Source organism: Drosophila virilis, chromosome 4 (assembly GCF_030788295.1).
Source record: "Drosophila virilis strain 15010-1051.87 chromosome 4, Dvir_AGI_RSII-ME, whole genome shotgun sequence".
In the NCBI taxonomy this organism is placed as follows: Eukaryota; Metazoa; Arthropoda; class Insecta; order Diptera; family Drosophilidae; genus Drosophila; species Drosophila virilis.
Window position 1 is genome coordinate 3,913,786 of NC_091546.1, and position 20,913 is coordinate 3,934,698.

At 47.8% G+C, this 20,913-nt stretch overlaps 8 protein-coding genes across 8 annotated transcripts; 4 read left to right on the forward strand and 4 right to left on the reverse strand.

Annotated features, from left to right (window-relative positions):
* Positions 1-1,426: 1,426 nt before the first annotated feature.
* Pph13 (PvuII-PstI homology 13) lies at positions 1,427-3,032 on the reverse strand. Its single transcript, XM_002052822.4, has 3 exons — positions 2,892-3,032; positions 2,509-2,774; positions 1,427-2,447 (listed from the first exon to the last, which is right to left on the reverse strand). The coding sequence occupies exons 1-3, from the start codon at positions 2,930-2,932 to the stop codon at positions 1,603-1,605; spliced, it is 1,152 nt and encodes a 383-aa protein (XP_002052858.2). The 5' UTR covers positions 2,933-3,032; the 3' UTR covers positions 1,427-1,602.
* Positions 3,033-3,902: 870 nt separating this feature from the next.
* Positions 3,903-6,559, forward strand: Ptth (Prothoracicotropic hormone). The gene is made up of 3 exons (XM_002052821.4): positions 3,903-4,020; positions 5,172-5,543; positions 5,602-6,559. Exons 1-3 carry the CDS (start codon positions 4,012-4,014, stop codon positions 5,872-5,874), a joined length of 654 nt encoding a protein of 217 aa, XP_002052857.3. The 5' UTR covers positions 3,903-4,011; the 3' UTR covers positions 5,875-6,559.
* cold (coiled) lies at positions 5,926-7,598 on the reverse strand. The gene is made up of 3 exons (XM_002052820.4): positions 7,398-7,598; positions 7,016-7,326; positions 5,926-6,934 (listed from the first exon to the last, which is right to left on the reverse strand). Exons 1-3 carry the CDS (start codon positions 7,453-7,455, stop codon positions 6,842-6,844), a joined length of 462 nt encoding a protein of 153 aa, XP_002052856.1. The 5' UTR covers positions 7,456-7,598; the 3' UTR covers positions 5,926-6,841.
* Positions 7,599-7,689: 91 nt separating this feature from the next.
* On the forward strand, positions 7,690-9,193 carry Ipk2 (Inositol phosphate kinase 2). The gene has a single exon (XM_002052819.4). The coding sequence runs from the start codon at positions 7,901-7,903 to the stop codon at positions 8,933-8,935; it is 1,035 nt and encodes a 344-aa protein (XP_002052855.1). The 5' UTR covers positions 7,690-7,900; the 3' UTR covers positions 8,936-9,193.
* Positions 9,194-10,115: 922 nt separating this feature from the next.
* On the reverse strand, positions 10,116-14,549 carry Sf3b1 (splicing factor 3b subunit 1). Its single transcript, XM_002052818.4, has 3 exons — positions 14,423-14,549; positions 13,577-14,259; positions 10,116-13,506 (listed from the first exon to the last, which is right to left on the reverse strand). The coding sequence occupies exons 1-3, from the start codon at positions 14,448-14,450 to the stop codon at positions 10,213-10,215; spliced, it is 4,005 nt and encodes a 1,334-aa protein (XP_002052854.1). The 5' UTR covers positions 14,451-14,549; the 3' UTR covers positions 10,116-10,212.
* Positions 14,550-14,783: 234 nt separating this feature from the next.
* On the forward strand, positions 14,784-16,853 carry Nle (notchless protein homolog 1). The gene is made up of 4 exons (XM_002052817.4): positions 14,784-15,845; positions 15,903-16,253; positions 16,578-16,704; positions 16,771-16,853. Exons 1-4 carry the CDS (start codon positions 14,870-14,872, stop codon positions 16,781-16,783), a joined length of 1,467 nt encoding a protein of 488 aa, XP_002052853.1. The 5' UTR covers positions 14,784-14,869; the 3' UTR covers positions 16,784-16,853.
* Positions 16,735-19,150, reverse strand: LOC6628193 (uncharacterized). Its single transcript, XM_032438346.2, has one exon. The coding sequence runs from the start codon at positions 18,962-18,964 to the stop codon at positions 16,877-16,879; it is 2,088 nt and encodes a 695-aa protein (XP_032294237.1). The 5' UTR covers positions 18,965-19,150; the 3' UTR covers positions 16,735-16,876.
* Positions 19,151-19,351: 201 nt separating this feature from the next.
* Mis12 lies at positions 19,352-20,266 on the forward strand. The gene is made up of 3 exons (XM_032438349.2): positions 19,352-19,518; positions 19,578-19,870; positions 19,934-20,266. The coding sequence occupies exons 1-3, from the start codon at positions 19,449-19,451 to the stop codon at positions 20,108-20,110; spliced, it is 540 nt and encodes a 179-aa protein (XP_032294240.1). The 5' UTR covers positions 19,352-19,448; the 3' UTR covers positions 20,111-20,266.
* The last annotated feature ends 647 nt before the right edge of the window (positions 20,267-20,913 follow it).

A 20,913-nucleotide genomic window follows, 5' to 3' on the forward strand; every position in this document is an offset into this window, starting at 1 on the left:
CTTCAATGCAGCTTATGACTGAGGATACAGACATTCCGCTAATGACGCTAAATGGAAATTACTCTGCGGATGACTGGCAGACAGAGAGAGAGAGAGAGAGGGAGAGAGAGAGAAAGGGGGCGGGGGAGAGGAGTCGGTAGGATGCAGATTGCGCCCGCGGCGTGCCACAACGCGTCGCTGCAATTGTTGGAGAGAAAGCAAATATTATTTGCGAACAAACAAGCCGAGAAACCCGAAAACCATTCAACATACAAAATCATACAATTAGTTTGGCTCTAATCCGAGCCACAAATACTACCAAAAATTGTTGACTGACGAGAGGAGTCTGGGGGCAGGGGCAGGGGCAGGGTGTCCTTTGTTATGACATACATGCGTGTGCCTGCATGTGAATCCTTAGAAGCAGTAGCTGGGCAGGCTAACAGCTCAAGGAATGGCAGAACCTTGAGCGAAAGAGAGAGAAAAGAGAGAGAGAGAGAGATGGAGGGGGAGAGAGAGTGGGAGCAAGGACATGGCTTCAGTTTTGCTGTTTTCATGAAAACACACGCATTACGTTCAAAACTTTCTGATAATCTTTAAAACAAAATGCACAGCACAAAAAAGAACTAAGTGTCCGTCTAATGGAGGAGAATTGGGTCCGGCCTTCATCTACTCGGAGCTTGGAGCGATTATTGAATCGGGATTATTAAATCGAAAAAAAAGTCTCCTGAAAGTTATTTACCGAGTGGAAAACCCTGTAAGCCAAGTTCTATCCATTCCACCATCAAATCAATCTAAATCTTTCTTTCGGGCTATTCCAATCTCTTGAAAGATATTTCCCATCATAGATAGACAAAATATCAGATCTAGGCACACATAAGTCTCCCAAGGGATGTATTAAAATGTGCAAATTATAGCTACAATCGCATAACATTGACTATATTTAGTATTCGCCAAGCTTGGAAAAACTTCGATATAAACCGAAGATAGGATACTCTTCTCAGTGATTATTATGAAAGAGGTCTACTAAACTGAACCTTATTCTTTCTATATATATAATATCTTACATAATAAAGATTATATAAGGCTAAGATCGTATTAGATTAACTAAAGGCAAGAAATTAGGCGAAACTTCGATAAGGACCGAAGTCTTGAATACTCTTTTCAAATGAACCTAAAGTTAAGAAATTTGCCTTTCAAAATTGGACCAAGCAAAAAATAATTCCAAAAAATAATCCTATTTCACTACAAAATTGTAGAAATCATTTTTTCTAAAGAGCAAAATTTTGCTCATAAAAGAGAAACATTTTTTTTTTAAATCAAGTTTTTTTATGAGATAGAAAATATTTTCATATATCAAACAAAATTTGTATACTCTTCTCAAACAAGAACCAGAAATCGTTTCCATTTATAGAGCTCCATTCTCCATTCTAATAATAACATTTACGTATCCAATTCCATTCGCATTAACAACTTGTTGGCCATTTATTTAGGTGAACTTACGTCAAATCCCATCCATTTCGAAAAGAGCATGAGGCCCAGTAAGAGTATGAGCCAGGATTACAGCTAGAATCGTACAACATTAACTATGCTTAGAATTTGTCTAGGTTAATAAAAATGTTCCGGTTAGACTACATCGCTTCCCCCAACCCCGACATCGTGTGGATGATGATGATGATGATGATGATGTTGATGATGATGATGGTGATTGAGCTGATGTTGATGATGATGCAGCTGCTCGACCAGTTCACTGATGCCATCCACCCCGATACTCAGCGAGGGCAGCGTCTTGTCCAGCACCAGCAGCGATGGCGGCGACTTGGGTGACGCCTCCCCAGACGTGACATCGTCCGTCAGATGGCCGGATAGGAGTGAGAGGCCGCCAAAGTTGGGCGCGAGACTCATGCCGTCCAAGCAAAGCGAATGCAGTGCAGCATTGTCCGTGGCCAGAGACGGAACCTCATAGGCAGCAGAGTGGCAGGCGGAGGCGGCGGGGGCTTCATGCTGCTTGTCATCCAGCGCCAGGCTGTGCTCCATGCTGAGTATGCAGTCCGCCTTGAAGCTATCGATCGTAAACTGATCCACACTGAGAAACTTCATCTCATCGTAGCCCTCGTTCATGTCCAGATCGAGTGAGGCGCCAAATGCGCTCGCCAGCGCTTGATGCTGCAGCGTGCAGACGTGTTGCTGCTGCGACTCCTGCAACTGTTGCTGCTGCGACGCCTGCAACTGTTGCTGCTGCTCCGGCTGATGCTGCTCCGGCTGTGTGGACGGCGGGTAGGTGGACCACTCCATGGACAGACCGCTGCCGCCGCGCTCCAGGCCCAGATGATCAATGTTCAGATTGAGAAAAATGTTAGGCGAGAGCCTGGAGGGCGAAAGCCCGCCCGTACCGTAGGGCGCCTTCAGCTCATTATCCAGCGAATTGGAAGACTGCGGCGGCGTATCCGGCAGCAAGGTGCCGCCGCCAGCTGCAAGAGCTCCGTATTAAGCCTGACCAGATCTTTGCCCTACTCCCTCTAACCCACTCACCCAAGGCGCTGTCCAGCTGACCCAGCACAGCGCTATCATCGAAAGCCACATCCAACTCGAGTTGGGCGTCCTCCTTGTAGTCGCCGGCGGTGCCCAGCTTCTCCTGTTTGCGCCATTTGGCGCGTCGATTCTGGAACCAGACCTGAACGCGCGCCTCCGTCAGCTCAATGCGCACGGCCAGCTCCTCGCGAAAGAACACGTCCGGATAATGCGTGCGCTGGAAGGCGCGCTCCAGCTCCTGCAGCTGCAGGGTGTTGAAGGTGGTTCTGGACGTGAATGGAGTAGGTAGAAGATTTAAGCCCGTATCCTTCCACTTGCTGCTCAGCTTAAACTAAGCAAACGACTAGGCAGGTCCGCTCTAGCTGGTGTTTACTGTAGCTCACCTGTATCTACGCTGCTTGCGCTTCATTGTGCCTTTGTCCATGCGTCTAGCCTAAATCCTGCGTCCAGGCGCCAGGTGTGTGTTTCAGGTGTTTGTCTTTTGGTTTCCTGTTCTTTACACAATTCGTGACATACTCGCTAGCTTTTCGCTATTTTCTATTCTCTACTGTTTTTAACGATTTCCAGCGACAGCAACAACAACGTGGGGCAACACTCCTAGGGCTTCCGCCACTGCGTCCGCACCAAGTCAAGCGGATAACTGTACGCGCTCCAAGAACAGCAGCTCGAGCTGCTCCCGAGTTTGATTGAAAACAACAAAAAATAGAAGCAGAGCGGACGTCCTGGCTTGTAACTCCTTGTTAAGCCACAGTTTTAGCGGCACGTGTCTGGCTGTTGTGCTTCTCAAACTGTATTGTTAGTCTTTAGATATATAGTATATATATCAGCGCCCCACCGTGCGGGGCAACGACGCGCATTCAACTGACGAACCGCTGGGCGGATTGGCGTTTGCGCGAGTTTATCGTCACGTCGAAGCCCTACAACTAGCTGCCACACACGCACACACGCACACACACACACACACACACAAAGCACCTACCCCTTGGGGCCAGCAGCAGCAAATGCACCTGAATTTTAGTGCTAGACAAGCAGCCCATGAGCTCATAGTTGCTCCTAGCCTGGGTGGTTTGGCCGCCCGCTGCAAATGTCTGGGTCACTGGGTTTTCCACTTCTTGTTTTTAATTTTCTTTTCTCCATTTTGACTTTTTTCGGCACACGCATAAACACTTCAAGTAGCCGGGCTTTAAGCCAGTGTCCAGTCTATAAATAGTCAGTCCTCGGAGTTCCTGATACTTGAGGTTCGCCCCGTCGCCAACCATTGTTGTATTGTGTCAACAGTTGAGCTCTTTGTTTGGCGCCCGCTGCTACTGCTGCTGCTGTTGCTGTTGCTGCTCTTACTGTCCAGGTGACGGGCCATAATGGACACGCCAGCCGCACACAATAGGTAATCCGAGCGCTTGGTGCCCATTGTTCGGCTGTGCCGGCCAGCGGCTATATAAACGCCCCACCTTGCACGACAGAGCCGCAAAAGTAGCCAAACTCTGCAGCAGCACGGTTCAAGCCATGCCATGGGTGAGTCCAACACGGCAAATATATCAATTCGGTGAAAAACAACAACAACATTTTACACTCAAATCAAACACAAAACGGTTGAAAATCTGTTCCAAGTTTCCATTCACTTAAACTAAGCTTGACAAATCTTAATTCAATCAACTACAAATTCCCCAAAACAATATTCAAACAAAATCCTGCATATAAGAAATGTCGTACTTAAAATAAAAACGTTTAACGCTCATTTTAAGTATGCAAATACTTATATCAAGTATTTTTATACTTAATTAAAGCAGGCTCAGAATAAAAAAAAAATTGAAATATTAAGTGCATATTAAGTGTGGTGAAATCCAGCATGAGTATTGGTGAAATGTTCTTAAACTAAATCAAGAAGTTTTTCGCATTCAAAAATTCTTTTAAATAAGTCCTACACGGGCTTTTGCTAATTCAAAAAATGTTTTACGCTTACTTTAAGTATGAAAATTCTTGTAAATCAAAACAGATTCATACTTCATTTAAGAAAGTCCAATAATAATAATGTTCTAGGAGCTAGAAGTCAAGTTTGGTGACTCTAGCTCTTATAGCACGCGAGATTTTCTCAATAGACAAGATATCGAGTTCGATTTTAATCGATTACTTGGAAACGGTACAAGCTATCGAATATCGGAGTCAAACTTGTATTGCGCGTGCACTAGGAGCATCTACATTTAACATTTCAAGTCTCTTATAGGTGGGGAGATCCTTGCGGTCATATATACGGACGGATGGACGGTCGGACAGATAGACGGACAGACGGACGGACGGACGGACGGACGAACGGACGGACAGACGGGCAGACAGACGGATATGACTCGATCGACTCGGCTTGTGATGCTGATCAGGAATATATATACTTTATGTGGTCAGAGATGCTTCCTTCTGCCTGTTACAAACATGCCCACAAATACATTATACCCTTTTTACCCGTTTTAAATGGGTTCGGGGTATACATTTTATACTCCTTTTGAGTATGCGAATTATTGCTCAAACATATTTGTACTTATCATTTAAATCAAAGCAGAATACATACTTGAAGATTATTCGGGAATCGACAATAAATGCGTCCTGTTTCTCTGAGAATAAGTTCCATAAATGCGAGCTGTTTCTCTCAGTGTATTTTAATTTCCTTCTAGATGGCCACTTTGCTAGCGGCGCTGGCGCTGCGCTGCGTTGTCAGCAGCAATCGGTTTGCCGCCTACGACGAACTGACGGCTCCAATGCTCGCCCGGGCGATGCCCAAGCGCTGCAGTCGCTTTCTGGACTGCGGCGACGGCGGCGATGGAAATCAGTTGGATGCAGTCGATGCGAATGCTGATGAGGGCACATCCAAAATGCTGAATGCGCTCTTTGGGCGGCCAGCGAGCACGCCCGCCCCAGTGCGGCCGACGGAGGCAGCTCTGGCGCCTTACCAACTGCCGCCGATGCACTACAACGACTTCTACGAGGATCTGCTGACCAGCAAGCGCAATGGTGCACACGCCGCCGGCTGTGATTGCAAAGTTATGGTGCGTCCACAAGCTCAACCCAACTCAGGCTCCATATTTATTTAATTCTTGTACACAGAACGATCTAATAGATCTGGGCAGCACATATTTTCCACGTTATCTCATGAGCGCCATCTGTGAATCGCGTCCAGCGCTGGATGCCAAGTGCACGCAAGGCTCCAACTGCAAGCCGCTGGAGTACAAGGTTAAGGTGTTAACCCTGGGACCGAAACCATCCGGCAATACGGCTGCAACATCGGCGCGTCTCTGGCTGCCCGAGGAGCTGACCGAGCTCTGGCAGTGGCAATTTGAGACGGTCACCGTCACAGCCGGCTGCTTCTGCACAAACTAGCCAAAACTTATACAAATTTAAAGATCTATAAAATATACATATATACATATATAAAATTGCACAATAGAGCGTTCAAAGAAAACGTCATTGCTGCTTTATTGAGCTGTTTTGGAGACCCAAAAGGGGGCTTTTCAAAAAGATTTTCGAGAATTTCTCATTCGATTCGAGTACAATTACTAAAGCTAAGAAGGCCACGTTAAAGTTTTAGCGCATATTTTTTGAATAGGCTGCAAGGATGTCATAAGCTTATCTCAAGATGTCTTCTATTATATGTCTGTCTTCTATTACATAAAGCTCGTGCTCTCTTGAAACTTTGATGATTACGGACTGGTTATTTTTTAAAATAACACAATTAGACTCCTTTTGGTAAACAACTCTATGAAGCTGTCAATTCCTTTCCCCCCATTTTTGTCCTTTTTTTTAAGATATATCTGTTAGCAGAATATTTTCTTGGCAGCGTTTACAGTATATTCAAAGTTGAAAGTCTCCAAATTCAAATAGTTTAAAAAGAACAGACAGACGTAAATGGTACGCAACTAATATACCCACTTCTCATTCGTGTAAGGAGCATAAAAACTTACTGAATCATGAGATACCTTAACGAGTTTCTAGACAAATCACAAATATAAAAGGGGCTTTCACTTTCTAGCGCTAAATTGATAAATAAAACTGATATGTCTTTTAATATATGATAAGCTGAATGAAATCTCTAAAACTTTGAACAGAAATTAAACTTTAAGCTTTCAGTTTGAATTTTAAACAAAAACTAGACTAAAACTTTAACAGGCCTAAGTTGTAACTGCTTGTCAAGGCACTTGGACGAACTACACACAATGGACGGCATACAGTGATAACTACTAACTAGTGGACAATACGAAATGAATACAATTACGAATACAATTAAAATTACTTAGCTTCGTTGGAATGTGAATGTGCGTATTAGAAGGGCAAAATAAAAGTGCATTGCCTAGGGCAGTATGCCACGCCTTATGAGCAGTCCGACGCCCAGCAGTGCAGCTATCAGCAACAGCGTGTGGCTCTGTTGACCCGTCGCGCCGCTCTGCAAGAGATTACATATTAGTTAGCGTACAGATAATAAGGAATAATAATAACAGTCAGATTGGGGACAACGCCCACTTACGATAACAAAATAGTTGCATCTGTCGCCCTGGCAGCACTCGTTGCACGCCCAATCCTCATACCAGATGTGGGTGCAGTACATCTGCATATAGCGCCGACGCTTCGACTGGCACTGTTCCTTGGTCATGCAGCGTTTGGACACATAATATTGCTTGAGCGCGCCCTCGGAGAAGTAGGGCTGGCTGCCCCAGCGTATCTCGGTGCCGCACACATTCTCGAACGGTTCGCAGGTTTTGATTGTGTTGAGGCATTTCTCCGTGTTGCCCGTCTGGTTGGAGCACACATAGCACTCGAGTCCCTGGACAAAATGCACTGCAAATGGTTTCCACATGTGTCATGAGTTTGTTTTATTTTTTTTTTTTAAGGTGTGGCCAAATACTTACCCTGACTGCACAGATAGACGGCCGCTAGGGCCAGCACAGCTACTTGCCAGGATTTCATGGTGCAGCTGGCGATAAATACTGCGAGCTCAGTTAACAAAAAGCAAAACAAACACAAATTTTGTAAATAAACGTCTTAATTGGATGAAATACCAACAACACGACAACCACTCCTACACATTTGCAGCGACCGATAACGATAGACGTTGGCCGATAACGATTAGTGCACAACAAGTTGCTGCGCAGCATTTGCAACACTGTATTTCATAAAATGCCGCCATAAATAAATGGCTGCATATTAACAGTTAACACTCTTGCAAACGCTTAAAATAAATTTAGAAAACTTTTAATAATTAGTAGCTTACCTTTTAGCTTTAATTGCCATTTGCCATAAAAACCGCTATTAATATCCGTGCTGCACTTCACAACACTGCTCCGATTTTTGCGCTGTTTTTTGCTGTTGCAGTTGTTGCTGCTTTTGATTTTGAGTGCCAGACAGACTGAACATGGCCAAAAAGGAACAAGAAAAGGTAACAGCTATGCCCATGGTGCCCATGGGCTACTGCATGCTGGACACCCAGGTGGCCGGTCACACATTCGAGGCGACAAACGCGGCCGCGGTCGGACTGCTCCAAGATGCGGGCGAAGGCCGCGTTTTCAAGCCTTTGGGCAAACCGGAGTGCGGCGTGCGTGAACTCAATTTCTATGAGTCACTGGCGGCGGCAATTGCGACACAAGCAGGTGCATCGCCCCCCGCTGCCAATAACCTGAACCTGAACGGCACCGCTGGCGGTGGTGAGGGGCACAGCGAAACGGACCTCTCACTGCTGGCCGACCTGGCGGCGCACGTTCCCCGCTACTATGGTCAACTGAAACTGGTTGTAAATCAGCGCGAGCACACATTTATCAAGCTGGAGGATCTGACGCACGGCATGGCCAGACCGTGCGTCATGGATGTGAAAATTGGCCGCCGCACCTGGGACCCATTGTCATCGGCACATAAGCGCGAGATTGAGGAACAAAAGTATGTCGTATGCAAACAGAATCTGGGTCTGTGCCTGCCTGGCTTTCAGGTGTACCAACCGGATGAGCAGCAGCCCGGCCAAAGTGTGCTCATTCGTCAGGGCCGGGACTATGGCAAGAGCCTGGATGTGGCGGGCTTCCACAAGGCATTGGCCCAGTTCTTCAATGTCAACTGTCAGGCCAGCGATGTCCTGCTGCGCGAGGTGCTGTGTCAACTGCGCTCCATACGTGCCTGGTTCAAGCGACAGCGTCTGTTGCACTTCTATGCCAGCTCCCTGCTCATCTGCTACGACTTTGAGCAGCTGCAAAGATTAGCCAAAGGCGGCAGCAGCTCCAAGCAGCTGAGCAATGGCTATCATCCGGATCCCGCCCTGCCCACCACTGCGAATCAATGGATACGCGTGCGTTGCATAGATTTCGCACACATCTTCCCGGCCGAGGATGCGCAGCCCGATCATAACTATATGTTTGGGTTGCAGAGCCTCATCGATATCGTCGAGACAATGCTCCACCGATAGCAGGCATCCACGGACTCCTCTTCCAGCTGGTCCAACACACATACTTGTATTAATGCTAAGCCAAAAGATTAATTCGCAGCTGAGCTGTAATTACATAGAATGAAAACAAAAGACAATTTTCAATATATATATATATATATAATTACTTGGTTAAACAGGTTTAATTACTTATACAATTGCTCAGTAATTAAGCCAAAAGTGTACTCAGATAACTAAATTTGTAATTAAAAAGTATTTCAAACAAGTAATTAACAGCAACGGAAGACAAGTTGATTCAACTTTATTTACCAATGCGATTCCTTCGTTCGGATTCCCATGTAATTATAATTGCTGGAAATTAAATGCATTTAATAGGAATTTAAAAACGAATCCAATTCCGCCATAGGTAATTACATAGTAATTATTTTTTAATTACCATTACATTGTGAAGAAACTAGGAACATATATTTAAATGGTATTAAAAATTATTATGAATTCAATGAAACAATGATCCATGTTTAATTGCTGGTAATTAAATATTATTTCAGTAAAGGTAATAATTACAGACATAAAACAAGAAACGAAAAATAGCTCAATTACTTTTCCAAATGTCAAAAAATATTATTTTATGCAAGCACTAAGTTTTAAAATATTACCTTAAAGATATAAATTCTAATAACTATTTATTAGCAAACCAAATAACTGTTCAGTAATTGTCTTAAATCAAGTATCATTACAGAAGTAATTGTCAATGTATTATCCCTTAATTAACAAGCAATTGACTTGGGTAAAACTATTATTTACTCGGCAATGATGATTTCTCAGCAAATTACAAAGGTAATTCACATGTAATTGATTAATTTCATATGATAATTCCTTGGTAATTAAAAACTGCTAGCTCAAAATTTGCTTTAACACGGTCTCTAAAAATATTTTGTATGCTAAAGGTAAACTGTGTGTAATTTAAAATCAATTGTCAATGTAACTGCTGGTAATTAAAAAGTAATTGTGTAATCTAATGATAATAGTTGCTTAGTAATTAAAGGTATGTAATGACTACAAGAGCTTATGCATCATTACAATACAATTGTCAATGTAATTGCTGGTAATTAAAATGTATTTCCCACTAATTATAAATTACAGCTCTGGTCCACAGTAGTTACTCGTCTCGCTCAGCTACTCTAAAAATGTAGAATAAATACTCGTTTTGTACATTCGCGCTATATTTGTGTATTCATCTTATCAAAATTACAATATAATTAAGGGCTATTGAGGGGTGTACTGGAGATGGAGGCTGCTTAAAGCGTATAGTCCAGCTCGTAGCGCTCGTACTGGTTCTTGGGATCGTTGGTGATGCGTGGATACCCTGCAATGAGCGCATCCTGGCCGCCAATATACAGCGAATTGTAAATCTTCCAGTAGACATCGCGCACCTTACGCGCCGGATGGAACAGACCCTGGAGCGTGTATTGCAGAATCTTGATGGAGCCCAACGAGACACGCAGTCCATCCACCGAGTCCATGAAGGCCTGCACCAGATGCGGCGATGTCTCAAATATGTTGGGCCACACATAATTGAGCAGATGCGTGAGTGCGTCCTCGCAGCCAAATCCATAGACGCCCAGCGACATGTGCTTGATGGCCGAACAGGCCGTCTGGCGATGCACTAGATCGCGATCCATTAGCGCATCCTCGAGCAGCGGGCACACCGCATAGATATAGTCCTTGCCCATTTCGCCAATGTACTCGAACAGAAAGGATAGAGATTTCAGTACGCCATTCTGTACATTCAGCTCCGGCACACGGTACTCATTCATCAGCGCTGGGAGCACGGTGAACGGACGACATGTCTCGGCGACAATGGCAATGGCGACGGTGGTGCAGACACGATTCTGACGCTCCTGTACCTTTAGGTTATTCAAAAGCGTGGCCAGCACATCGTGCGGACCAATTGCCTTGGCTATGTAGCCAAATGTATTCACCGTGGCGCGCCGTATGGCCTTCTTGTGCGCCTTGAGCAGCTCCAGCAATTCAAAGCAGATGCGCATCCATTCACGGGCGGACACATATTCCGGTCCGCGATCAGCAATGCGACCCACCAGATCAATGCAGTTCTCCTGCACCTTCTCGTGCCGGTTCTTCAATATAGGCGTAAGGCGGGGCAACAGATCTTTGATGGGCGGCGTCATCTTGGTCATGCCAATGACATTTACAATAGCCTTGAGCGCACCCAATATGCTGCCCAACACCTCCGGATACTCCTCGCCCAAATACTCGTAGAGCACAACGCCCAAATGGCCCATCAGCTTCTCCTCCTGGCAGGTCTTCATGACCACGGCAATGCGCGAGATCAGATCCGCCGCCTGTTGACGCACCTTGGCGGATTTGTTGTTCAGACGCCAGAGTATGGTGCCGCAAATCTGTGGCAAATAGGGCTTGACACGTTTGCCCAGCTGATTAACAATGGTGCCGAATCCGTTCAGCATGACTACATCCTCGGTGGTCTGCTCCTGGAAGGCATACAGTATGCCATCAATCAGCTGCTCCTCGAGGCGCGAATCAATATCCGCTGCGCCCAGATTGCCCATAATTTTCTCCACCGTTTCCATGACCATTTTGCGATACTGTTCATTCTCATCTTTCAGATCGTCCACGACACGATTGATAATCTCCGAGGTGCCCACCTTGTTAGCGATCTCCACGGTGGTATCGACCAGCTGGCGATAGTTGCGTCTGTCCAGTGCCATGCGATGATTCCAAAAGAACTTGAAAAAGTGCGGCAATATCTCCTCCTTGATATACTGCGGCTCCACACCATCCGTGGCGCAACATTGTTTTACGACCTTGAGGACAATCTTCTTCATCTCCTCATCGGGCGACTGGAATTCACGTATGAGAATCAGCATGACCTCACGTGTATAGTAGTTGGCATACTCGGCATCCATCAGCGGTATGAGATAGCCAATGGCCTTGAGGAACGCGGCCAGGCCCTTGCCACGATGCGTCCGTATGCCCTTCCAGAGCGGCTTGAGCACCGAGTCGAAGGATTCAATGCCATAGGGTGTGGCCGCCTCGGCCAAGGCTGCGATGGCCAGCGCTGTAATGGTGCGCACCTTTTGCTGCTCATCGACCAAGCCGTGCTCAATGATCTCCACCAGCGCCTTCAGATGGGGCAATATGGCGCAGCCCATCAGTATGGCAATCTGTTGCACAATCTTGATGCCTGTGTGGCGCGCTTGCCAGGATTTCTTGGACTTGCACACGGCCTTCAGGAAGGGCAACAGCGAGGGTATGCCCAAGGCGGAGGCGACCACGGCAAAGGCACGCGCTGTCGTATTTCTGACGTACTCATCAATATTATCAATATCCGGACGCATGGTGGAGATCATGGTGGCCAAACCGGCTGCCTTTGCCAGATTCGATATAATCTCCCGACCCTCGATGCGCGCATAGTAATCCTCATCGATGAGTAGCGGCTCAATGACCACCAATATCTTGTGCACAAATGGACGCACCAGATCATCCAGTTTGTACAGCACACGATCGATGACTTTCACCAGCAAATGCCGTTCCTGATCCTCCAGCGTCGGTGACATGAGCAGCGGTAGGATTTGATTGAATAGCGGCCCGGCGCCAAATTCACGCGCCTTGTCCGTCATCTGACGCAGCGCCGATTTGCGCATGGGTGGCGATCCGTTCTTAATGGTCAGCAAGAGTTTCATGATCTTGCGCTCCTTGAGCTCTTCGGGCGAGAGCGCATCCTCATTAACATCCACAAGCAGCTTGTCAAAGTATTGTGCATCCTCGGGCTTCATGAACGGCAGATTCTGGCCTTTTGGCTGGTTGTCCATAAATTTGGCATTCTTATCCTCCACCTGGATAAAGAAGCCTGCGGGCGTGCCCGCAATCGGTGTGGGCGTCGCCATTAGCTTGCGACCAGGCGTGCGCAGCGGCACGTAGCCGGCGGGCGGCGGCAATATTTTATAGCCTGGCGGAAACATTTGATCCAGCTCCTCGTCGGTGTAGGGTCTGTTGCGCTCATCGATTTCCTTTTCCCAGCGATACGCTTGCAATTGTTCCGGCGTCATGGCAGCCAGTGCGCCCGGTGTGGGTGTGGCCATGGCCATTGCCTTTACGCCCACGGGCGTACTGCCGCCGGGTGTTAATAAGGGCGTGGCATGTCCAGGTGTTGCATGAGGGGTCATGCTGGGCGTCATAGCACTGGCATTGCTGGGCGTTATCCCAGCCGGCGTCGCATTCGAGGGCGTCTCATCCCAGCGCGAGCGACGCTTCGAGGCGCCGCCCGGGGTAGACTCTATGGAAATGCTCTCGCCGGCGCCGCTGCCACTGCGATCCGGCTTCGGGGTCTCTGCCCAGCCGCTGTGCCCGGGCGTTTCACGCTCCGTCTTTGGTGTCTCGTCCCAGCGATTTCTACGCGCCGACTTCTCATGACCGGGCGTTTCGTGGCCAGGTGTCATGGCGTGCGCCGGTGTTGCATCCCATATGCGAGTGCCCAGACCAGGCGTCGCACCAGGCGTTTCGCTGCCCTTATGGCCGGGAGTCTCATCCCAGCGATGATCTCCGGGCGTTTTCTGCAAGCAAATCAGGAGCAAGGAGTTCAGCTCGGCTCTCTTGGTATAGATTTAATTTATTTGCACTCACGTCTTCCCAGGTGGGCGTTGCAGCGCTGCTGGGCGTAGCTGCCACTTTGGCGGGTATAAAACTATCGCTGACCGTCTGATCCCAGCGTCCACGCTTGCGTCCTCCGTCCTTGGCAGCAGATTCGCCATTCGAGGATTTCACCAATGTACCCTCCTTGGACTTCTCCAAGATGCGACGACGCAGCTCGGATTCCTCGCCCTTCAGCATCTGCTCGCGCATGATGTCTGTATAGGTGCGGGAGCCTACATCCGGGGTTTTGCCGCCATCGGCGAATGGATCGGCACGATCCGGCGAAATTATAATGCGGCGCCGCTTTTGTCTGTACTCATCCTCGCGATCCGCTATGGTCGGTCGCCGGTGTTCGGCCATGGGATCAACGTCCTCCTTGCCTTGGGTCACATCCTTCAGCACAGACGTGGGCGCCGTGTATGTGGTACGCTTCTGCGGCACTGGAAAGCCATCGTCTTCCTCATCTTCATCGCCATCCTCATCGTTGGCCGCAATGGATGTGTTGTAGCCCTCGTAGCGACTCTTGGCCCCCTTGCCCACAGCCGCCTCTTCGTCGTAGAGATCGGCGTCGAAGAAGCCGCCGCTGTCCAGCAGCCCAACGCCGGCTGCCGCTGCATTGCTCTTGGCAAGCTCTGTCTTCTTGGCCTGTATATCCGAAATTTGCGCCTCAATGTCTGCCAAACGTTTTTTTAATATATTTAAAATTGATTTTCTTGGCACAGAGAAAACAACTCGGACGCTAATCAAGGTAACGCGGCATGTTTTTAAGCACTCTACGTGTACATCAGTATTGGTTCGAGTTGTAGCCCACTATATTTGTATTCTATTATCACTTACCTTCATGAGTACGCGGAATATTTTCCATTTTTATCAATTTTTAGGCAACAAACGTATGAAAAACGCGTACATGAAAATTGTGCGACAGTGTTGTGAACTGCTAACAGACAGCACACATTAAGCATCACTTAAATAAGTTCTATTCGTTATCGATAACAGCTCGTTTGGCGCTGTTAATTAATAAACGGACTTAGTTCAAAATATGGCGCAATTTTCTCGGTTAATATGAAAACTTTGTGCAATAAAATGTTATACGTGCTTTTAAACACATACTCATTTACCTTGGCCTAGTTTTTAAAATATTTACGAATATCGACTGCTGTTTAGGCAAACATTTTTAGCCGCTGTTAATAACATGTTATCTCACTGTTACGCTAACAGTCGAGCGACGCACGTGTTTAGACTTTGTTGTTTTTCGTTTGTGCGTGTTTATCTTTCGAAAGCAAAATGTTGGCCAAAAAACAGAAAGTTGATGAGCAGCCTAAACAGATGGTGTCCACGCCACAAACACTGCAAGCACGCCTCATATCCGACACAGGCGAGGAGGCGGGACCGCCCATAGATCTGCCAGCGGGCATCACAACACAACAGCTGGGCCTCATCTGCAATGCGCTGCTCAAGAATGAAGAGGCGACGCCTTATCTGTTCTTCGTGGGCGAGGATGAGATCAAAAAGTCGCTGGAGGACACGCTGGATTTGAGCAGCGTGGACACGGAGAATGTCATTGATATTGTCTATCAGCCACAGGCCGTTTTCAAAGTGCGCCCGGTGACGCGCTGCACCAGCTCCATGCCGGGTCATGCAGAGGCGATTGTATCGCTGCACTTTAGCCCCAATGGCGTCCATTTGGCCAGCGGCAGTGGTGATACAACTGTGCGCCTCTGGGATCTCAACACAGAGACGCCGCACTACACCTGCAGCGGCCACAAACAGTGGGTGCTGTGCGTCGCCTGGGCACCGGATGGGAAGCGTCTGGCTAGCGCATGTAAGGCGGGCAATATTATCATTTGGGACCCGGAGACGGGTCAGCAGCAGGGCCGGACATTGACCGGCCACAAGAAGCACATCAATGGGCTCAGCTGGGAGCCTTATCATCAGAATCCCGAATGCCGCAAGCTGGCATCGGCGAGCAGCGACGGCGACTGCCGCATCTGGGATGTCAAGCTGGGTCAGTGTCTGCTCAACATTGCGGGGCACACGAATGCGGTTACGGCTGTGCGCTGGGGCGGCGCTGGCCTGATCTACACCTCATCCAAGGATCGCACGGTCAAGATGTGGCGCGCCGACGACGGCATTCTCTGCCGCACCTTCTCCGGCCATGCGCATTGGGTGAACAACATTGCACTCAGTACAGACTATGTGCTGCGCACGGGACCCTTCCAGCCTGCCAAGGATCGTCAGATGGCGCAGATCAGCGAACAGCGTGAGTGGCATCCACTTTACGCTCGTGTTTTAAACTAATCCGAATGTCTATATGCAGCCGAGGAGTTGCGTGCTGCTGCTCTGAAGCGCTTTCAGGCCGTTTGTCCGGATGAAGTGGAGTCCCTGGTGTCCTGCTCCGACGACAACACTTTGTACTTATGGCGCAACAATCAGAACAAATGCGTCAACCGTTTGACTGGCCATCAGAATGTGGTGAACGATGTCAAGTATTCGCCGGACGTTAAGCTCATCGCCTCCGCATCTTTTGACAAATCCGTGCGCCTTTGGCGCGCCCACGATGGTCAGTTCATAGCCACATTCCGCGGTCATGTGCAGGCTGTCTATACTCTGGCCTGGTCGGCCGATTCGCGTTTGATTGTCTCCGGCAGCAAGGACTCTACGCTGAAGGGTGGGTCTCCGCCATATTTTTGTGTACAGCTTGTGCTGATTGATTGATTGACCGCTTTTACTTGCTGACTGTCTCAATGATTAACTTAGGAGCTGACTATACGAGAAGCTGACAGAACCGATTGACTTACTGCTTGATTGATCAATCAACTGACCGGTGGTTGACTTAAGCTGACTGTTTGAGAAGCTGACAGAATTGACAAATAATTTCTGATTGATTGACCTACTAATTGATTGACACGATGATTGATTGACCGACTTGCCTATTGACTAAGTGAACAACTGATTGATCAGAATAATAAATCCAATCTCAATCAAATTGCAGTTTGGAGTGTGCAAAGCAAGAAGCTGGCGCAGGAGCTGCCTGGACATGCGGACGAAGTGTTTGCCGTAGACTGGGCGCCCGATGGCTCCCGTGTAGCGTCTGGCGGCAAAGACAAGGTGATAAAGCTGTAAGTTGCAAATGCAATTAACAACATGAATCGTATTCAACATCACATTTATTGCCATTCTTTCAGATGGGCCCATTGACAAGCATGCTATGTACATATAGAATCGATATATACTTATATATGTATTTAATTAAAGTTGGTACCCTGAATTTAAATGTGTCCGTCAGTCTGTCTAGATGCTCTGCCGCTGCAGCGTTTTCAGCGTCTGCTGTAGGCTGCTCTCGAAGGCCTGCGCATCGTGGAAATAGGTGGCCGGAACCGCGGACTCCGATAGCAGCGCCCGTTCGGCTGATACAAAGCCCGCCGCCACGCACTCATCCAGGCTGTACTGCTCCTTGAGCAGCGCCGTTATGAAGCCGGCACAGAAGCTGTCGCCCGCGCCGGACACATTGACGATGCTGTGCAGCTTGGGCGCCGCATAGAAGCGCGTGATGTGCCCACAGCTGGGCGAGAGTGCGAGCAGCTTGCTTGCATCGAATTCGGCATCGGAGCGAATGCTGAGCAGAACGCCGTGATCGCCCAGCGTGGCAATAATACAATTGAAATGACACTCGATGCGTTGTAGCAGCTGCTTGGCCTGCTCCAAAAGCTCTGAGCGCTGCACTTTTGTGTCCGGCTGCCAGTCGACAGGCTGCCCCGTGATGGTCTCCACAATGGTCTTCAGCTCGTGCATATTCGGCTTGAGCAGGCGTATGTGCTGCGTGAGGTCCGGGCGCAGCCTGAAAGGTTTGCCGGCTATGAACATGTCCGTCGGCTCAAAGAAGACGGGCACTTGGTAGCGCTGCGCCAGCTGCAGCAAGCTGGCCATCGCCTGCTCCGAGATGTTGCTATCCATCACAATAAGTGGCGCGGTGCGGAATAGGTCGGCACGTGCCGTCAGCACTTCGGGCGTAATGCTTCTATGCACCTCCATATCGCCCAGGATGAGCTTACAATCGCCGGACTGATCGAAGATCAGGGAGCAGAGGGATGTGGCGCACTTCTTATCTACGATAAGGCCACTTTGCAGCGCCGCCGGCATCAGTTGGCGCAGTATATGTCCCAGCTGATCGCCGCCAACGGCCGAAATTAGGTTCACATCGCCATACAGCTTATAGATGCCCTCGGCCACGTTGCGTCCAACGCCGCCGGCTGCCTGCTTGGTGACAGCCGAATAGGTGGCACCGTCCAGCTGCATTTGCCGCTGTTCGGTGACCTTAAAGCTTAAATCCAGTATGGAGGCGCCCACAACTAGGGGTTTCTTCAAGCTACTCTTGCCGATGGCAGGTGAACTCCGGCTGCCAGCTGCTAGCTCGCAGGCAATTTGTGCGGCCACGGCCGCATTGTTCCGGATCAGCGCAATGTTCGCCTGCAGACTGCGCCCCTGGGTTAGCTGTGAGATGTGGGCGAGCAGAAAAGGCGTGACCTCCTTGCCACTGATGCCCTGTGCCTGCGCCTCAGCATTGGCTGCCTGGATGGCCGCATCTATGTCAGATTTATTGGCGGCATATTCAGCTGGTATGGGCACGCCTATGAGCACGCCGGACTGCAGCTCCATCTGGCGCCAGGCGCGCAACAGCCGCGCCGCATGCGCAGCTGTGGGCAGATTGTAGGGCACCTTCGAGCCGCTGTCACGCGTATAGAAATCGGGAAACACACCGCCTGAACTCTCATAGCTGGCCACGCACACGCCCTGCGTCTCCAGATATTCGAGCGTGCGCGGTATATCCAATATAGACTTGACGCCGCTGCAGACCACAGCCACCGGCGTGCGACCCAGCTCGACCAGATCAGCGGACACGTCCAGCGTGATGTGACCCTCACGATGCACACCGCCAATGCCGCCCGTCGCAAAGATGGGGATGCCCACGCGATGTGCCACAATCATGGTAGCAGCTACCGTTGTGCCGCCACTTTGCTGCATCGCCACCACGTAGGGCAGATCACGGCGTGAGCATTTGATGACCTCCGAGCGTGGCTTTTGTGCCAGCTCCATGAGCTCCTCCTGCGTGAGGCCAACTTTGATGCAGCCATCAATGATACCAATGGTGGCTGGGATGGCGCCCTTGTTGCGCACCTCCTGCTCCACCTGCAGTGCTGTTTGCACATTCTCTGGCACGGGCATGCCATGCGTTATAATTGTCGACTCCAGAGCCACAACAGGATGTTTCTGTGCCAGGGCATGTCGTACATCTGGATGCACAACTATGTGCTGCCTGGTGGAAAATTTGCGGTTGCGAAGCACACGTGTGCCGTGGCTGAAACATTTCTTTAGAAGCATTTGGTTATACCGAAAATAATGGCACTGAAATGATCGTAATTTTAACTGTAATACCGGCTTTAGCTCAGTTTACTTTCATGCTGAAAATTGTCAACAAACTCTTTACACAAACATATTCTAATAAGAATAAGCACAACAAGTGTGTTTAACTGGCGGGCGGCAGCTGTTTTCGCACTATGCAACACTGGCGTTAATATTAAATTTGGTCTTTTTTATGTGCACGGTAAAAAACACATCGAGAGCTATTAAGCTAAGCTAAGAGTGAGTCACACAAATTTGTGTGTTTTTCCTTTCCATATGAAAACAATTTCATTATAATTGATTTATTATTTATTTATGTAAAACGTGCATTTAGAAATAGTTGTCTGGTCACACTTGATATCGATATTAAGCCGCCTATCGCTGTGTTCGATATATTTGCTTGCTTGCAATCCGCGCCATTTTGGCATCATTTTGCTTGCGATTTTGTTTAAAACAAATAGCAATGGATTTCAATCAGAGCGCCTACAACTTGGAGTTTTTCAATTTCACGCCGGAACAAATCTCCGCCGAACGTAGGTTGCATTTCACTAAACTAACAAAAACAGTCTTAAATTACGTATTTAATTTTCAGGTGACAATCTGGTGCAAACTCTCATCGGCCGAGCGGTTGAGACAACAATTCAGAAAATTGAAACGCCCGCCACATCCGCGTTGTTGAATCAGAAAAAGGACGCCGTCATTAACCTCATGTTTGAGGCGTGCCAGGCGAGACTGGATGGCCTCCGCGAGCTGGACAAAAGGAACTTTGAGGTGCCGCCGCATGTGCTGCAGATTAAGGACTTTGAGCTGGAGCAGCAGTTCTCCAGCGAGGAGGAGGAAGCAAAGACAGCCAAAGTGGAAGAGCTGAAGCTGCGCTACCGGCAGGTGAGTGCCAAATAAAGCCAATTCAAGCTCTGTCAAAACTCACTATTTGATACTCCGCTCCAGAACATGGCCATGCTGGCCGAGCTGGAGGCGGAGCAGGAAAAGTACACAGCCATTTTGCCGCTCGTGCAAAGAGAGCTGGAAATGCATCAGCAGATTTACGCAGCCTGCGCCAACTGTGACATTAAAAAGATGCACACTCTTGCAACGCTCATGGCAAAGGATCAGAAACTGTTGTAGGTCTAGGTAAATCTAGTTATTCTTTAAGTAATATCAAATGTATTCAATCCATAAGGCTAGCCATATATACTAAAGGCTCTCTTGAGCGGACAGCCAGGTTTTCGCTGTATTAGAAAAAAGTATGTTAATTAATAATAAAGCAAGTTTGTTAACCAATTTAGGGCAAGATATGTGCAGTGAGAGCTCACGTAGGCGGAGAGCTGGGGTGTCTAAGATATTACAAAAAACGTGGAAAACGTTGTTAATACATGTTATTAAGTAACAGGCAAACTCGTTAATACAAATGATTATGTATTTATTTAGTTTTTCTAATGCTTACATATATCTCTCTATGTCAATGATAAATGAACCGAGGTTTATGAAAGCTTTTCCATTTGGATTCAAAGAACATTGCAATTAGTCAAGTTGTCCGTGTCCCTTTCACTTTTCAATATCATTATTAGCAAATTTTATTCAGATTTAAAACATTTTTGTCTTGAGAAGTTGTCTGCTTAAGCAATGCATTCACTGTACTTTATATTTAGAATAAACTATATTTTCTCGAAAAAATGCGTCACTCACGCGAATTTAAGTACCCTCGCAGCGGCCATTATATTTCTGATAGGAAGCGTGTAGCGCATTAGGGAACATTTTATAAGTATTAAAATTCGTGCCGATGTATATGTCTATTTAAAACTATCTCTAAAATCCTTTGCATCTCTATATAATGATATATGTTATCATAGAAGCGATGTGTCCTAAATTATGTTTTTGTACAAACAGCTTTATGTATCATTATATATATTTTAGGATATCTTAAACAA

What these genes read in the sequence shown, in the direction of transcription:
- Pph13 (XM_002052822.4), bottom strand. Translation starts at nt 2,932, where the DNA reads ATGGACAAAGGCACAATGAAGCGCAAGCAGCGTAGATACAG. An exon ending in CGCAAGCAGCGTAGATACAG is followed by an intron (nt 2,775 to 2,891) that starts GTGAGCTACAGT and finishes ATTCACGTCCAG; the next exon opens with AACCACCTTCAACACCCTGC. An exon ending in TCAGCTGGACAGCGCCTTGG is followed by an intron (nt 2,448 to 2,508) that starts GTGAGTGGGTTA and finishes GAGCTCTTGCAG; the next exon opens with CTGGCGGCGGCACCTTGCTG.
- Ptth (XM_002052821.4), top strand. An exon ending in GCTGTGATTGCAAAGTTATG is followed by an intron (nt 5,544 to 5,601) that starts GTGCGTCCACAA and finishes TCTTGTACACAG; the next exon opens with AACGATCTAATAGATCTGGG.
- cold (XM_002052820.4), bottom strand. Translation starts at nt 7,455, where the DNA reads ATGAAATCCTGGCAAGTAGCTGTGCTGGCCCTAGCGGCCGTCTATCTG. An exon ending in CGTCTATCTGTGCAGTCAGG is followed by an intron (nt 7,327 to 7,397) that starts GTAAGTATTTGG and finishes AACCATTTGCAG; the next exon opens with TGCATTTTGTCCAGGGACTC. An exon ending in GATGCAACTATTTTGTTATC is followed by an intron (nt 6,935 to 7,015) that starts GTAAGTGGGCGT and finishes AATCTCTTGCAG; the next exon opens with AGCGGCGCGACGGGTCAACA.
- Ipk2 (XM_002052819.4), top strand. Translation starts at nt 7,901, where the DNA reads ATGGCCAAAAAGGAACAAGAAAAGGTAACAGCTATGCCCATGGTGCCC.
- Sf3b1 (XM_002052818.4), bottom strand. Translation starts at nt 14,450, where the DNA reads ATGGAAAATATTCCGCGTACTCATGAAG. An exon ending in TATTCCGCGTACTCATGAAG is followed by an intron (nt 14,260 to 14,422) that starts GTAAGTGATAAT and finishes AACGTTTGGCAG; the next exon opens with ACATTGAGGCGCAAATTTCG. An exon ending in CAACGCCCACCTGGGAAGAC is followed by an intron (nt 13,507 to 13,576) that starts GTGAGTGCAAAT and finishes ATTTGCTTGCAG; the next exon opens with AAAACGCCCGGAGATCATCG.
- Nle (XM_002052817.4), top strand. Translation starts at nt 14,870, where the DNA reads ATGTTGGCCAAAAAACAGAAAGTTGATGAGCAGCCTAAACAGATGGTG. An exon ending in GGCGCAGATCAGCGAACAGC is followed by an intron (nt 15,846 to 15,902) that starts GTGAGTGGCATC and finishes GTCTATATGCAG; the next exon opens with CCGAGGAGTTGCGTGCTGCT. An exon ending in CAAGGACTCTACGCTGAAGG is followed by an intron (nt 16,254 to 16,577) that starts GTGGGTCTCCGC and finishes ATCAAATTGCAG; the next exon opens with TTTGGAGTGTGCAAAGCAAG.
- LOC6628193 (XM_032438346.2), bottom strand. Translation starts at nt 18,964, where the DNA reads ATGCTTCTAAAGAAATGTTTCAGCCACGGCACACGTGTGCTTCGCAAC.
- Mis12 (XM_032438349.2), top strand. Translation starts at nt 19,449, where the DNA reads ATGGATTTCAATCAGAGCGCCTACAACTTGGAGTTTTTCAATTTCACG. An exon ending in GGAACAAATCTCCGCCGAAC is followed by an intron (nt 19,519 to 19,577) that starts GTAGGTTGCATT and finishes TTTAATTTTCAG; the next exon opens with GTGACAATCTGGTGCAAACT. An exon ending in TGAAGCTGCGCTACCGGCAG is followed by an intron (nt 19,871 to 19,933) that starts GTGAGTGCCAAA and finishes ACTCCGCTCCAG; the next exon opens with AACATGGCCATGCTGGCCGA.